Raw genomic sequence first — 13,990 nt, 5'->3', positions numbered from 1 at the left:
AGGAAAAAGCTATATGTTGACACTAGCTCTGTGGTGGATCCGGGTTCAAAGCATGTCTGTCCAATTAGAGATGGTGTCTCTTTCCTGAAGCCTGAATTGTAAAGAGAGTAGTCAACATCTGTTATGTTAAATAGGTTTCATTTCACTTGCCAAGTGTCATTGATTGGTTATTGGCTGCCAGGAGCATTGTGTTGAGAATTCCAAGGCCAAGTCTATACTCGGTGCAAAGGTCACAATCAATTAATGATGTCAGCCATAGGTGCAGCAAGGGGGTAGACGGGGTGGAAACAGTCACGTGGTTGATTCGTTGGTCCTTGGTCTACAGGCTTAATCCATGTGGTTCTGGCCAAGGAAATGGATCAAGCTGTTGCCCAGGACTTTCTGCTGTCTTCTTTCTCTTTACTCTCACAAATGGTGGTGAAATTTTCCAAACATTGAAGTACAAGTGTAAAAAGTCAACAAAATTCTGAGACCTCCAGAATAATCCCTCTGCCCCATCTGCAGAGTCTTTGGGAAACAGGAGGGATGAGACAGGAAGTTTGCTTTATTAGGTATTGCCAGCTGGTCTGACTTTGTGATTGTCCTAAACTAGCTCATTTTGGCTGATAAAAAAAACACTTCTTTTTTACAGGTGTAAAAACTAATTTGATTTCAAAATAGCTGTTAGTAAAGCAAGATCAGAGGAGAGAATGCTCTTTTGGCAGAAGGCATTTAAATCTATTGCATATGGCGATTTTCAGAGTGCTAGACTTTTTTTTGTTTCTGAAATGAAAATGGCAAAGCAATGTCAGCTCAACCAGATGATGGTTTTAGCCAGCAGACATGAAGAAATTTGGTTAGGGACCAAAGTGGCTGACCCCAAAATTTCACATATGTATATATGTGTGTGTACATGGACATGTAGATTGTTTTTAAAGTTATTACTGTGAAAGTAATAAAAAGCAATATAATTCTTTTATAACTAAGTAGAGAAATGAGAACAACCAAATAATTGGCAGTCTCATCACCCTAACACACTGGGTCTTAGGGAAGTTGTCTTCCATTTGTATTGTCTTTTCCTCATGGTTTTGATGACAGAAGATGAGTGATTGGATGCTGTTTATTTTTCACTTTATGTTTGGCCTTGTTTTAAATTGGCAATCATTCAAACTGCACTTTGGTGGACTTGTGTTTAAGAGCCCACTCATTAACCAATCAATTTGTAATTTCTTTTATGCGGAGTTTTATGTTATTATCCTTTTTGGACTTCCCATTTAAAAATTCATTTTGCTGGACAGAACATTGACAGACAGCAAAAATTTGCTGTATCCTTTCGGTATATGTGTCTTTTGTATGTGACTTACCTTTGGGGAAATAAACCAAAGCAAAATATGAGTAGTAGTTGGTAGTTTTAAAAGGAAAACCCCAGCATGAGAGAACTGAAAAGTGATTTTGACAGGTCATATAATCCATTCCTGAGCCTGAAAAATCCAAGAAAGGGAGACCCACAAATTCTCTTTACAGCCCATTCCAGTGTTTGGCAACTCTTACGGTCAGGGATTTCTCCCATATTTCAACTATATCCTTCATTTTCTTTTTTTGATCTCATTCTTCTTGACCCAACATCTGGAAAGATCATTCCTTTGTTCCTGAGGTATCTTTTTGGGAAATAATACTATCCAAATTTCTTCTAAGCCAAGAATAACAAAGGACTTTCCTCTCCCACATCAGCTTGGGGGGTAGGGGGGACATTGGTGATAGCTGCCTGGAAGGCAGGTTTCCCCTCCCCTAACCCTGATCCCTACTCCTGCCCCGGCAATGTGGGAAACTGCATGGACGCCAATTCATATCTTAGTTTTCCATGAGCAAGAGTTGGGGAATTAGGTACATGTCATAGGAATGCTCTGGAGCTTTTCTGTGAGGCCAGTTTGCTCCCTGGGAATCAGGGGTGAAACAGGACATATTGAAAAAGCAATAAAGGCAGGGGTACTACAGTCAGAACAGCCTGGGGTGATGGCCTCCAGAGTACAGGGTGTGAGAGGTTCCCCCTGGGAGCATTAACCCTTCAGTGGCTGGCCTCTCTGGACCTCCAGGGAGTCCTGGGGAAGTTGGGGAGGAGCTTTTATAGCAAAATATGCTCACCAGCAGAGCAGTAACAATTCATCCTTAGTATCAGCCCTTCCTGTGATCCCTTGACACCCACTCCAAGTTCTTGAGGCATGAAATATAAAAGTAGGATAAGCCACACACCTCTCTGCCTGGTCCTTTTTTAGTAACTTTTTAAGCAAATAAGAAACTCATCTTCTCATTGTTCTTCCTCAAGAAATATTGCAACTGCCATGTGACCTAAGGAAAATCCCACCGTCACAAACACCAAAGCAAGTCACGGATAGAGCAGTGGATTCCGTAATATGTTATAAACTATTAAAACAACAACAGCAACAAAACAAGACCCTGCTGAAGTCATTGGGCGGATTGTGGAACACACACACACACACACACACACACACACACACACACCAGGGCAGTCATCATTTATCAGAGTCATTCAATTAAACAAACAAACCCAAAAGGGAACTCGTCAAAGAAAATCGTTTTATGGCACATAATGAAAAACAAAACAAAACAAAACTTGTCTCTGACTTTTTTTTTTTTTTTTTAAATACAAGGGCTGTTTAGAAGGATGACTGTGGAGTGTGTGGCACTTCTCCCCAATTTGCTGTGCAGAAGTGCAGAAGTGTGAGTGATGCAGAAGCACTTGTTTATTATAGAACACATTTCAATGCAGTAATCATAAATATTGCTAAGGTTGTGCTCTGTTGAAATATGACCTACATACTCTTGATTGTTTGTGTTACGTGATTTGTCTGACACCCATTACATTCTGGGTAATAGCAGCCATTTGTTGCTCTGCACAGCAGGCTCTTTTGACAAAAGAAAATAGGCAGTAATAAAAAAGCTCTAGTCTGAATTACATTCTGCACTGCTGAGAGTTTGTGCAAGTGTGTTAACAATGTTCTGAACTGCCTCTTGTCAGCCTTCAGCCTGTAATGGCCATCTGTCCTCACATAAATCTGTCAAAACCTGCTAAGTTCAAGAGAGAGCATGGAATATACCTTGTACTGTCAACACCAAAATGTACACATTCCCCAGAAAATCAACACACAGGAAATAATCCGGAGGTGATGGGAGGCATTAGCGCTGTTGATTTAAGCTCGTGGGGTGAAATTGAGAGTCTGGCCATTGGAGGGAAGATGAGCAAAGGAAGTGCATGAAGGAATCGAGTACTGACTGCCCTCCCAGCGCAGGGGACCGAGCTCCGGCCGGGGCACCTGGGAGAGAGCCAATTAGTTTGCGTGCAGGAAGGGGGTCCCTGCCCCATCAGTGGCTCTTAAAAGTTTGACACTATGTTAAAAAAAACCCAAACACAAAAAACAAGTACTTCTTGCGCTTTGTTTTGCTTTGGCTCTCCACTCCACCTGCAAATAGATTTTCAGTTAGGTGCTGGTGGTTCCGCCCTTGAGATTTCTCAGTCTTGCCGGGAGGTAGTCTCTGAATAAAGACATTTCAGTAAACAGTAAAAAGTTTAGGGAACTACCGGAATTGTTTTCCCTTACCCACCTACTCACTAACCCTAAAATAACTTCAGTCCATTGGGCAAGTATTATTATTATTATTTTTAACAAAGTGTGCCAACAGAAATTTACAGCCCTATTTTCACTCCTAGGGTGTCTATTTGGTTATCTCAGTGCTTCTGTAAATTTTAAGCATATGCGCAAGAACACGTACTTTCTTCAAGTTGTGGAGATTGGCCCATGAAGTCCCTGATGTTCCAGCCTCTGGTATATTATCCAGCACGTAGTAGGTGTTCAGTGAATGTCTGTTCCCCTTGCTGCAGGCTGCCTAAGATGGGAAGAAGGTAAAAGGCTTGGCTTTTAACTCAAAAGAAAAAAAAAAAACACACAAAAAAACCCACGACAACAATCAGGGTGTCGCCACTCCCAAGAGCAACTTGAGAATCAGTTATTTAAGCGATAATGAGCTTAGGTACTAGGACAAGGGTTTCAAATGTTCAAGACTAAAAAGAATTTCTATATTTAAAATCCCTAGATAGCCGAGCTATATTTAGAACTAGTCTCTCTTTAATAGTGGCCTAATTTGGTGTTTCTGAAGTTTAGGGTTTCTTTTTATACGTCTAGAATGTCAGTCAAAATACATGTACCTGAGAACAAGGCAATGTGCTGCATGGATATGACAGGACAGAGGCTCTCCATATGTGGTCCATGAACCACCTCATTAAAAATGTTTGACCAGCTTCCCAAGTTATTCTTGGGCCACTGAAATGTGAGACCCACTACTAAAGGAGAATGTAGAAAAAAAAATGTTTTAAAGATTTTATTTATTTATTTATTTGACAAAGAGAAAGCGAGCGAGCACAAGCAGGGGGAGCCGGAGAGGCAGAGGAAGAAGCAGGCTCCCCGCTGAGTAGGGAGCCCAATACCAATACGGGGCTCGATCCCAGGACCCTGAGATCATGAGCTGAGCCGAAGGCAGACGCTTAACAGACTGAGCCACCCAGGCGCCCCTAGGGAGAAAAAAAATACGAGTAAGAATTTTTGCAAAAAGAAGCCCAGGCAATATTCCACTAAGAGCATATAATTTATTTGGAGAGACAAGATAAAACATACATTCAAAAAGAGATGTGTAAGAATATATAGCATTATCTGATAAGTATCAAACGAGTGATCCTGGCAGTAAATTATTAGGAAAGTAAAATCTATCCTACTTTGGAAACCACGAGAAGATTTATGAAATCGGATTTTAGGATGTCAAATGTCGTCTCCCCCATTCAAGGGCTACGTCATTTGGAATATTTGACTGTTATTTGCTCAGCAAAGAGAGATTATTCATCATTATTTCTTTGAGCACGTTAGCCTCCTATGAGAAATATCTGAGAATTTGTCATTTGTTTGAGGGGGGGCATCAGGATCTTAAAATTTGTTGTAATGGCAATCGAAGGCAGCATGCGGTAGACATCCGTGTTATGACGCGGCTGTGCAAAAACGAGGGAAAAAGAGAGAGAAAGGAGACAATTCGATTATATAGGAATTTCTTAGATTGAGGAAAAGACATACTTGTCCGCGAAAGAGGGAACAAAAGGAGAGTGTGCCTCAGTGACACTGATGTTTCGTTCAATAGTATGTCCCCTCCCGGTTATCTTCTGGAGAACAGTGCCTGGCTGCTACTCGAGGGAGCTTTTCTGGGACTCTGATGTGTCCCTTCTCTTTATGTTTGTATTTCCCTGTCTTTCTGAACTTTTCTGGGATGGATTTCCAGAATCAAATTACCTTGCATTTTTGTAGGTTTTCTCTCATTTAAGGAGGGTTAGCTATGCATAATAAAAATTGCCAAATATTAGTGTAAAATATTTTATTATAGAGGAGATATTAATATTAATGTCTTCCACTTTTTTATTGTAAAGTGGGAGAAAGAGGCAGTATTTTCCTGATCATATCAAAATTTCAAGTGGCTTTCTGTAACCTACTTGGTTATGTGTGTGTGTGTGTGTGTGTGTGTGTGTGTGTGTGTATACATACATATATATGTGTGTGTATATATATATATATATTTTTTTTTTTTTTTCCTTTCTCCAGCAGGGTTAGATTTCTCTGCCATTTCCTTGAAATGCGCAGTTGCCTTAAGTCTAACCCCAGGCTTGTTAGCAGACTAGAAGTTCTTTTCTGCTGAATAGCCTTTACCCATCCTTCTAAATAGAAAATGTGTGGTAAACTCAAATATTCCCTTGTAAGCATAAAGTCATTTGAACTCCAGCCTGCCCTTCTTCAAAGTTCCTTGGCCTCTGGAGCCGTTTCCCAATTACCCTCCTTCGGTGTAAAGGGATGCCTAGAACTTTCTCAGGGGTAAAACACAGGGGAGGCAACTGTGATTCACAGACTCTCCCACGATGGCCTCTGATGGCATTTTTCTGCTCTTCCCTAGAAAAGGACAAAAGGCCCGACTGATGGGGTTTCTCTCGTCTCCCTTTATTTATTTAATTTTTACTTTTTTAATTAGTTGGTTGCTGAAGTTTGGATCCGCTTCAATCCTTCAGCCTCGCCGCCCGCCCCGATGTGCTCTAAATAAAACGGCCCACTGGCACTGTGATATTTAGTGTTCCTGTTCATTTAGGGTTCTGTCGCAGAAGCATATTTTAGACGGAATGTATTAGTTATGCTTACAAGAAAGTATTATACCTACATTAGCCATGGTTTACTAAGTTAATGAACTGTGGAGGCAAAGAAACATCCCGTCAAGTTGCAGAGCTGTCTGGTTCCCTGCCTCGGTCTGTCATGTGTTTCTGAACTTCACTTGGAAGTTGTGTCTGTCATTCTGACCCTGCCCCACATTTGCTGTCATCCCATCTTTTTTTTTTCCCTTTCTTTTTTTTAAGTTGCCTAGTTCTTGGGCTCCATGGGTAGATATCCTTGATGGGAGAACAATTTCTGAGCCACTTGTGTGCTCGGCAGCCTTCTTTGCAGACGAGGGCTACCCAAGCTGCTCTGCACCCCCCCCGCCCCCCCCCCCCCCCCCCCCCGGCCCCACTGTTCATTCTCTGTAAGGCAGACAGACCGCGCCCCCGGAGACGCGAGCTCTGGTAGTGCCTGGTGTGGTGGAGGCCGGTAGTGAGGCGTTCATGTTTTCTGGGAAGCAAGATCTGTTAGCACGGGCGTTTAAAATACAAAATATCACGGATTTCACGGCTGCCCGGCGGTAGTGACGTCCATCTTTCCTTGGTGACAGAGACCGAGGGGGAGACAGGCACTTTTTCAGGCCTTGTCATGAATTTCGGTTCCTTGTCTGAAATCCTGGAAAAGTTCAGGAAACATGTTCCTGGCATTTAACAACACGATCTCTGTCTCTTGTCTCTCTCCCCACCCCCCACCCCCTCCTTGTTGTTGTTGTGGCTGTTTTTCCTTTTTGACCTCAGGCCTAACTCCACCCACAACTCCTCCTCATAAAGCCAACCAAGATAATCCTTTCAGGACTTCCCCAAAGCTGAAGTCCTCTTGCAAGACTGTGGTACCTCCGCCGTCGAAGAAGCCCCGGAACAGTGAGCCTTCGGGCGCCCAAGGCAATACCTCCACCAGGAAAGGGCCCGAGCAGTCTGAGCTGTACGCACAGCTCAGCAAGACCTCCGTGCTCACCAGTGGACACGAGGAAAGGAAGGCCAAGCGGCCCAGTCTACGGCTGTTTGGTGACCATGACTATTGTCAGTCAATTAATTCCAAAACGGAAATACTCATTAATCTATCACAGGAGCTCCAAGACTCTAGACCACTAGCATATAAAGATGTCTCCTCCGATCGGCAGGGGCAAATCTGCTCTTCCACAGATTCAGACCAGTGCTACCTGAGAGAGACTTCGGAGGCGGGCAAGCAGGTCTCTCCTTGCAGCACCAGAAAACAGCTCCAAGACCAGGAAATCCGAGCCGAGCTGAACAAGCACTTCGGTCATCCCAGTCAAGCTGTTTTTGACGACGAAGCAGACAAGACCAGTGAACTGAGGGACAGTGATTTCAGTAATGAACAATTCTCCAAACTACCTATGTTTATAAATTCAGGACTAGCCATGGATGGCCTGTTTGATGACAGCGAAGATGAAAGTGATAAACTGAACTACCCTTGGGATGGCACGCAATCCTATTCATTGTTCAATGTGTCGCCTTCTTGCTCTTCTTTTAACTCTCCATGTAGAGATTCCGTGTCACCACCCAAATCCTTATTTGCTCAAAGACCCCAAAGGATGCGCTCTCGTTCAAGGTCCTTTTCTCGACACAGGTCGTGTTCCCGATCACCATATTCCAGGTCAAGATCAAGGTCCCCAGGCAGTAGATCCTCTTCAAGGTAAACCTTGGCAATGTCCACCCAAAGAGTAAGGTCCAACAACCGCATTTAAAGCCCACAGACAGCCCCAGCCCCTCTCACCAGGCCATTCCCAGCGCCTCTGGAACTAACCAGGTTGTTGTTAGACATTCTTCCCCCATCTTCTCTGAAATCTGTCAGCCTAGAGCTGACACAGTGCCTTGAGCCAGTCGGATCACAGAGAGCAATTTGTAAGAAACTTGCTCATCTAACTTTTTCCATTACCTGGAGAGCTGCCCTATGCCAGGATAGTTGAGATCCATGCAAGATAAAGCTGACAGTGCACCAGACTGGCGCTCGGCGTTAACATCAATAAGAGGGGCTGGGAGAGAACACATCACTCCCAGACCTCTAAGCTGACTAGATGATCACAAACTGTCACTGGGAAACCTCACCAGTAGCTAGGAAGAAAAAAAGCTGCTTTATGTCATCCGGTGTTTCAGGGCATGCTCAGTTGGGCCGATAAAGCGGGGGTAAGTGGCAGTTGCAAATGCCCTTTTTGTTTTTCTTCTCGCTCGCAGATCTTGCTACTACTATGAGTCGAGCCACTGCAGACACCGTGCGCACCGAAATTCCCCTCTGTGCGCAAGATCACGTTCCAGGTCGCCCTACAGCCGTAGGCCCAGGTAAGGAAGCAGGTCATTTTCCTTTGGCTCCTCCTCTTGCCCCTCCTCTAGATGACACCGGTTAGCTTGCACCCCGCCCCCTCCCCGGTTCGTGATTCATTGTGCTCGTGTAAACGGAGGCGGTTGACTTAATGATGAAGTTATGTTTCTCAGGTATGACAGCTACGAGGAATATCAGCACGAAAGGCTGAAGAGGGAAGAATACCGCAAAGAGTATGAGAAGCGGGAGTCTGAGAGGGCCAAACAAAGGGAGAGGCAGAGGCAGAAGGCAATTGTAAGCAGCTTGGAGCTCACTTTCGCTTTAGTGGGTTTCTTTTCCTTTCTTATTTCTCTCCTTTTTTCTTTTCTTTTCTCTTCTTCTTTTTCCTTTCTCTCTCTCTCTCTCTTTCTTCCTCTTTCTTTCTTCTTTTCTTTCTTTCTTTCTTTCTTTCTTTCTTTCTTTCTTTCTTTCTTTCTCTTTCTTTCTTTGATTAGAAAATAAACTAAAGCTAAGGCTTTGTTAGAATATGCAATATTCCACAGCCTTTTGACTTTAAAACACCAATGGGTCCCCAATCCCTCTTGGGGAAACAAAATGTTAAATGAGTGTATGTTTTCTTATTCATACTTCATATTTCTCATTCATCTGGAAGCTCATTTACTGTTTTCCACTTTTGTTTTCCAAAATGGAGGGAGCAGGGATTTTTTTTTTTTTTTTTTTTTTTTTTTTTTTTGGTCAAATGCTGGTTCCATCAGGTCAGACGATGAGTTTTTTGGACTGTTGTCTGTGGCCTTTTTGTCGGAGTGGGAGATAAGGCGGTATCAGTGTTTGGTTTCAGTTTTTTGTCTTTTGGGCAGGTGTTAGAATTGGATTGTCCATGAAGGGACTGGGTTCGAGCTAGATTTGAAGAAGGCAGGACAGGAAGAGGGGCTAAAAAGTCATCATTTCATACTTGTGCTGGGTCAGCATCTCACTGGGTAGTTGACACATCTACATTTCTCATGAACTACTTGGCAATAACCCGTTCTGTATTTCGGGACTACTTTCTGCAGGGTATCGCGTTTCCTTGACATACAGGCATTACTGGTTCTTTGGTCTAAAGATCCAGGTTATGTTGAACTTGTTAGTTCTCTGCCGGTCAGTAGTTTTTCAGCACCTGCTCACAAACAGGTAGACTTCACCCCACCTCCTTCCTATTGCTTATCAGCCTAGAACTCAGATGGCAAAGCCCCCCTCACTCTACTTATCAGTTTTGTTCATGGCAGACATGCCTAATCAATTATGGAACTCTTCCCACTGAGCGCACAGGGAAGCTTTGGGTCTCTCCCAACTCAGTGCTTCAGGGAGCACTGAGTAATCAATCAGAAGTGGCACTGCTTTTGTTCCCTTCAGCTGCCTATATGGGCTAGCTCCTAGGAGTCATTTCAGTTAGATCAGCTTTGCACATATCTTGCATAGAAAGTAACCAACATTTAGGGAAATGACTTTTAACTGTAAAGGTTAGATTTATATAGTGCCTACTACCACCCACAAAATCTTGAAAAACCTACAAAAAAGAACTAATGGAGTCAGAATCAAGCAGTGGCCAACAGTTATCAACTAGAGGGAAAAGGTGAACCAAGAGGCTTGTTCATCACAGGCACTCAAGGAAAAAAAGAAGGGAGAAGTAATTGAATACTTAGGCTAAAGGTCTAGAGTGTTTGCTGTCATTTAACATGGAATCTACCGGAGACTGAATCAAAAGTCTTGTGCAAATTACAACACTTTTCCTCATTTTTCTCAACTTTCAAATGAGCTGTGATATTAAGAGCTGCCAGAGTGTCATTAGTTAACACTTAAGAAGACTAATGAAAATTAAAAATTCAATTTTTCTAATTTTGCTGTATTTAATTAATAGCCTGTTCAATAATTATAATAACTCACATTTATATAATGCCATAAAGTTTACAAAGCCTTTTAATATGGCACATTACAGTTAATCTTTACAAAGAGAGAATCATGTTGAGCAAGCATGTAGGAAAATAGTTATTTCAGTGTTTGCACATTCATATTTTATAAAATCCTTCATGTTTCTTCCAAAAAGTATCACATTGAAGAGAGAGATTAATAGTTTCATCGAGTATTTGCTCATTTGGGCAAAATACACCACTATAACCAAAGCTGTGGATAAATGTAGCTATATAGCTTGTGCTTCTTTTCTTCCTTCCAAAGATAATTTAGTGCCAGATACTTAACCAAAGTACATAAAGGGAGGGAGGGGTCCTTTCATTAGCTGGCTCTTTCCAAAACATCAAATAGTGTGATTGGTCTACATCCCATAGTTGATGCCTGCATCAAAAGCAACCTTGAGGTCACTAGCCCCAGACTGAAAGCAGATACCTCCTGCCTTTTCTTTGTGTCACAAATGTTGACCGATTCTTTAGTTAATTCTTTGAGTAAGACAGCCTTTATCAGTTCTCTCTCAAAGATGGCTTATAGAGTACAGATGTCAAGTTGGCCTACATTAAGTCATCAGAAATTAACTAAGCATTTGTCAGAATTTTTGCTTTGAGATTTTGTTTTTGTTTTTGTTTTGGAAAAGGAGATTAAAACAACAACAAAACCCCCAAAACTAGGATATAGAGATGACTTAGTTTACCAACACAGTGAACTATAGTTAATAAGAGCTTAATATAAAGATTTGGGACTTATTATTAAACTAATCCCCTCTTGGACAGTGATATGCTATTTCTGCTTAATATAAGTGAAAACTGATGATCCTTTATGTGACAAACATTTGCTAGGTGCTTGGGATGTAAAATTAGGTTAGACCTGGAATCCAGAGAGCTTCAAGTCTACTGGCAGATAAAGATATGCAAACAAGCAATAGGGTATGTTAAGTGCTATTGCAGAAGGTAATCTAAGGTACGCTGGTGACAAATGGGGGAATTTCCTTCTAGACCTGAGAACGACTGAGGGCATCCATAGAGAGGGTGAGATTGATCTGAAATCAAAAGAGAAGGAGGAGAAAGTTTTTCTACACCTGTGCTGTGCAATATGGTGGCCACTGGGCACACAGTAAATGCAGCTAGTTCGGAATTAAGATGCACTAATAAATGTGATTGAATTTTAAAGACTTAGTTCAAAAGAAAAGTGTAAAATGCCTCATTCATACTTTTTATATCAATGACCATTTGAAACAATATTTTGGATGTATTGAGCTAAGTAAAATACATTATTAAAATTCAATTTTCTGTTTCTTTTTATTTTTTAAGATGTGCCTCCTAGAAAATTTAAAATTGTAAATGCAGCATTGTATTTTTATTGGGCATTGCTATTCTAGGCAGAAGCTAGAGCTCCTACTAAGTCCCTGGACAAAAGCAAGGTATATTGGGAAACTGCTGGTCATTTACCCAGAACACTGGGGCACGGGAGCAACAGGAAATGAGTCTGGAGGGCTCCACGAAAGCCAGATCCCTAAAGTGTCCTGGAAGTCATGATAAGGATTTTGAAGTCTATCTCGGAGGCATAGTGGAACTACTTAATGAGTTTACCCATGGGAAGATTTTCTGATCGATTTCCTTCCTCAAGACGATCTGCTTTCTTGTGCCACAGTGCATTTGCAAAATGTATTTTTATGGACTCGGGCCCAGAGACACATGCAATGGGTTTTGATTCGTTTGACTGGATTAGCTTGTGATGTCATTCATGAAACAGCTAAAGGAAATAGGACGGTCCACCCAAGCTGGTTGGGTAGGTGATTTCCATTCATATTTTTGAGACACCTTTAAAATACTGAACAAGTAGCAAATTATGTTTCGGGATGTCGAGGGTATGGTGCTGGTTATCTATTAATTCAGATCAGTCATATAATGAGAGGCCTAGCAAAGCAGAGGCTCCAGAAGAAAATGAAAAACAATGTTAAAATCATCTAATAATTGATATTTTACAAAATTAAAGTAGTCTTTGCCACCTTTGTCTTGTGGTCTATGTCGCTTTCATTTTGAGTTCCATAAGGAGATGGTTTAGGAGGTCTGTCTACTTTTCATTGCTTATGCATCTAAAAATCTTATCCAGACCAGCCTGAGTGCAACAAGTCTGAGAGTTAAGAGAAGACTAATAATCAGTAGTTACTGACACAGAATCTTATACTGTGGTTGACCATTGCCGTTGTTTTGGTTGCTCCTTTCCTCCATGTTCCACCAAAACCCTTTCACCCTCTACCCTTCCTTAGTGTCCTAGGCTTGCAATCATTCAGGTTAATCGGAACTTGTAAGCCAGAGTTTGGTACTTAATGTCTAAACTGTCACTGCTCTCATTTCTTGAGGAGTTCTAAGTCCAACTCCATTTGCAGTCGGTACAATTTTCTGCCAGAAAACATGATAATGGGATGTTAATTTAAAGGGCAAATCTACACATTAGGATATGGCTCAGTGCTCAAAACCCAAACCGGATGTGCCTTGGCAATGACAGCGCCACTCCATTTCTCCCTTCCATTCATCCGTAGGCAGCCCCTGAGCCAGGAAGAGTGCTTCATCACGGATAATTATCAGCTTCTTCCAAATGGGGAAAAAAAATTGTGTAATTTTTCATAGTTATTGTTGGAGAAAATAGTTTTCTATCCAAACCTCTTTCAAGAGATATTTCCTGTGGGTTAGAATATATGTTCTATAATGAATTGAAGGTCACTATTTAGAAATTAACAGCTTTATTGAAAGTTGTCCCACATTCTCTGAGTCTATAGTGTTTGTGCTTTCTGTCTTTTCATTGTGTTTCCTTGCAGTTAGCTCTAGTAGACTACCCTGGATTTATTCACACTGATCCAACCTTAGACTCTAGGGGAGAGTATTCTGGGGTGGTAGTTGGAGGCAAGTAACTTTGGAAAACTGAGTGCTGTTGTTTTGTTTCTCCCGTAAGAGTGCCCCCTAGTAGTAAGCACTTAGTGAATTAAATAGCGTAATCAATACGAAGGGAAAGAGAGAAAAAAAAAACCCACATTTTTGACCTTTTGTCGAGGTTTTGGCATTTCTTTCTGTCCATACATGCCTTTTCACAACCATCCGCCCCCTCACTTTATCTTTAGATGGAGGACCTCGCTATATCATTCAGCCTCAAATGGCATAGATTTTATCCATTCATCTCACATATAGTATTTGGAATTTCTTTGGAATTTCCGAGGAAGTCAGGGTGGTAGCTGATCTGGAAATGAATATAAATCTTTCATGGCTGAAGTTGGCATGCAGTTTCCTTAGCGTAGGAGAAAGAATTTTTACATTATCCTGACTTGGAAATGTAGAAGTTCTGAGAACCAAAATCTAAATTACATCAGGCTGTTCCTTGTTGTTACCTAGCATTGCAGAGCATTTTGGTGAGATCACCCATACAGAAGCATCAAGCACTGTACTTGGCATATATTAGAATTCAATAAATGTTAATCTCCTTACTAAATTCCCTTTCTCTTAGTCAAATCCCTTTTACCAAGGCTAGCTTATTTGTTGTTGAGA

The 13,990-nt window shown here is 41.7% G+C and overlaps 1 protein-coding gene across 6 annotated transcripts in view; it reads left to right on the top strand.

The window, feature by feature from the left end:
- The window catches only part of PPARGC1A (PPARG coactivator 1 alpha), a 299,633-nt gene that overhangs the window by 270,680 nt on the left and 14,963 nt on the right, over positions 1 to 13,990 (top strand). For all 6 annotated transcript variants that reach the window (XM_057309514.1, XM_057309515.1, XM_048211778.2 and 3 more), the window contains exons 8-10: positions 6,968 to 7,883; positions 8,423 to 8,527; positions 8,681 to 8,801. In XM_057309514.1, coding sequence (XP_057165497.1) covers positions 6,968 to 7,883; positions 8,423 to 8,527; positions 8,681 to 8,801 — 1,142 coding nt within the window. The remainder of the gene's footprint in view (positions 1 to 6,967; positions 7,884 to 8,422; positions 8,528 to 8,680; positions 8,802 to 13,990) is intronic.

This window comes from Ursus arctos, unplaced genomic scaffold (assembly GCF_023065955.2).
Source record: "Ursus arctos isolate Adak ecotype North America unplaced genomic scaffold, UrsArc2.0 scaffold_9, whole genome shotgun sequence".
NCBI classification, from domain to species: domain Eukaryota; kingdom Metazoa; phylum Chordata; class Mammalia; order Carnivora; family Ursidae; genus Ursus; species Ursus arctos.
The sequence above is the reverse complement of the archived record's forward strand: the minus strand, read 5'-3'. Positions and strand labels throughout refer to the sequence as shown.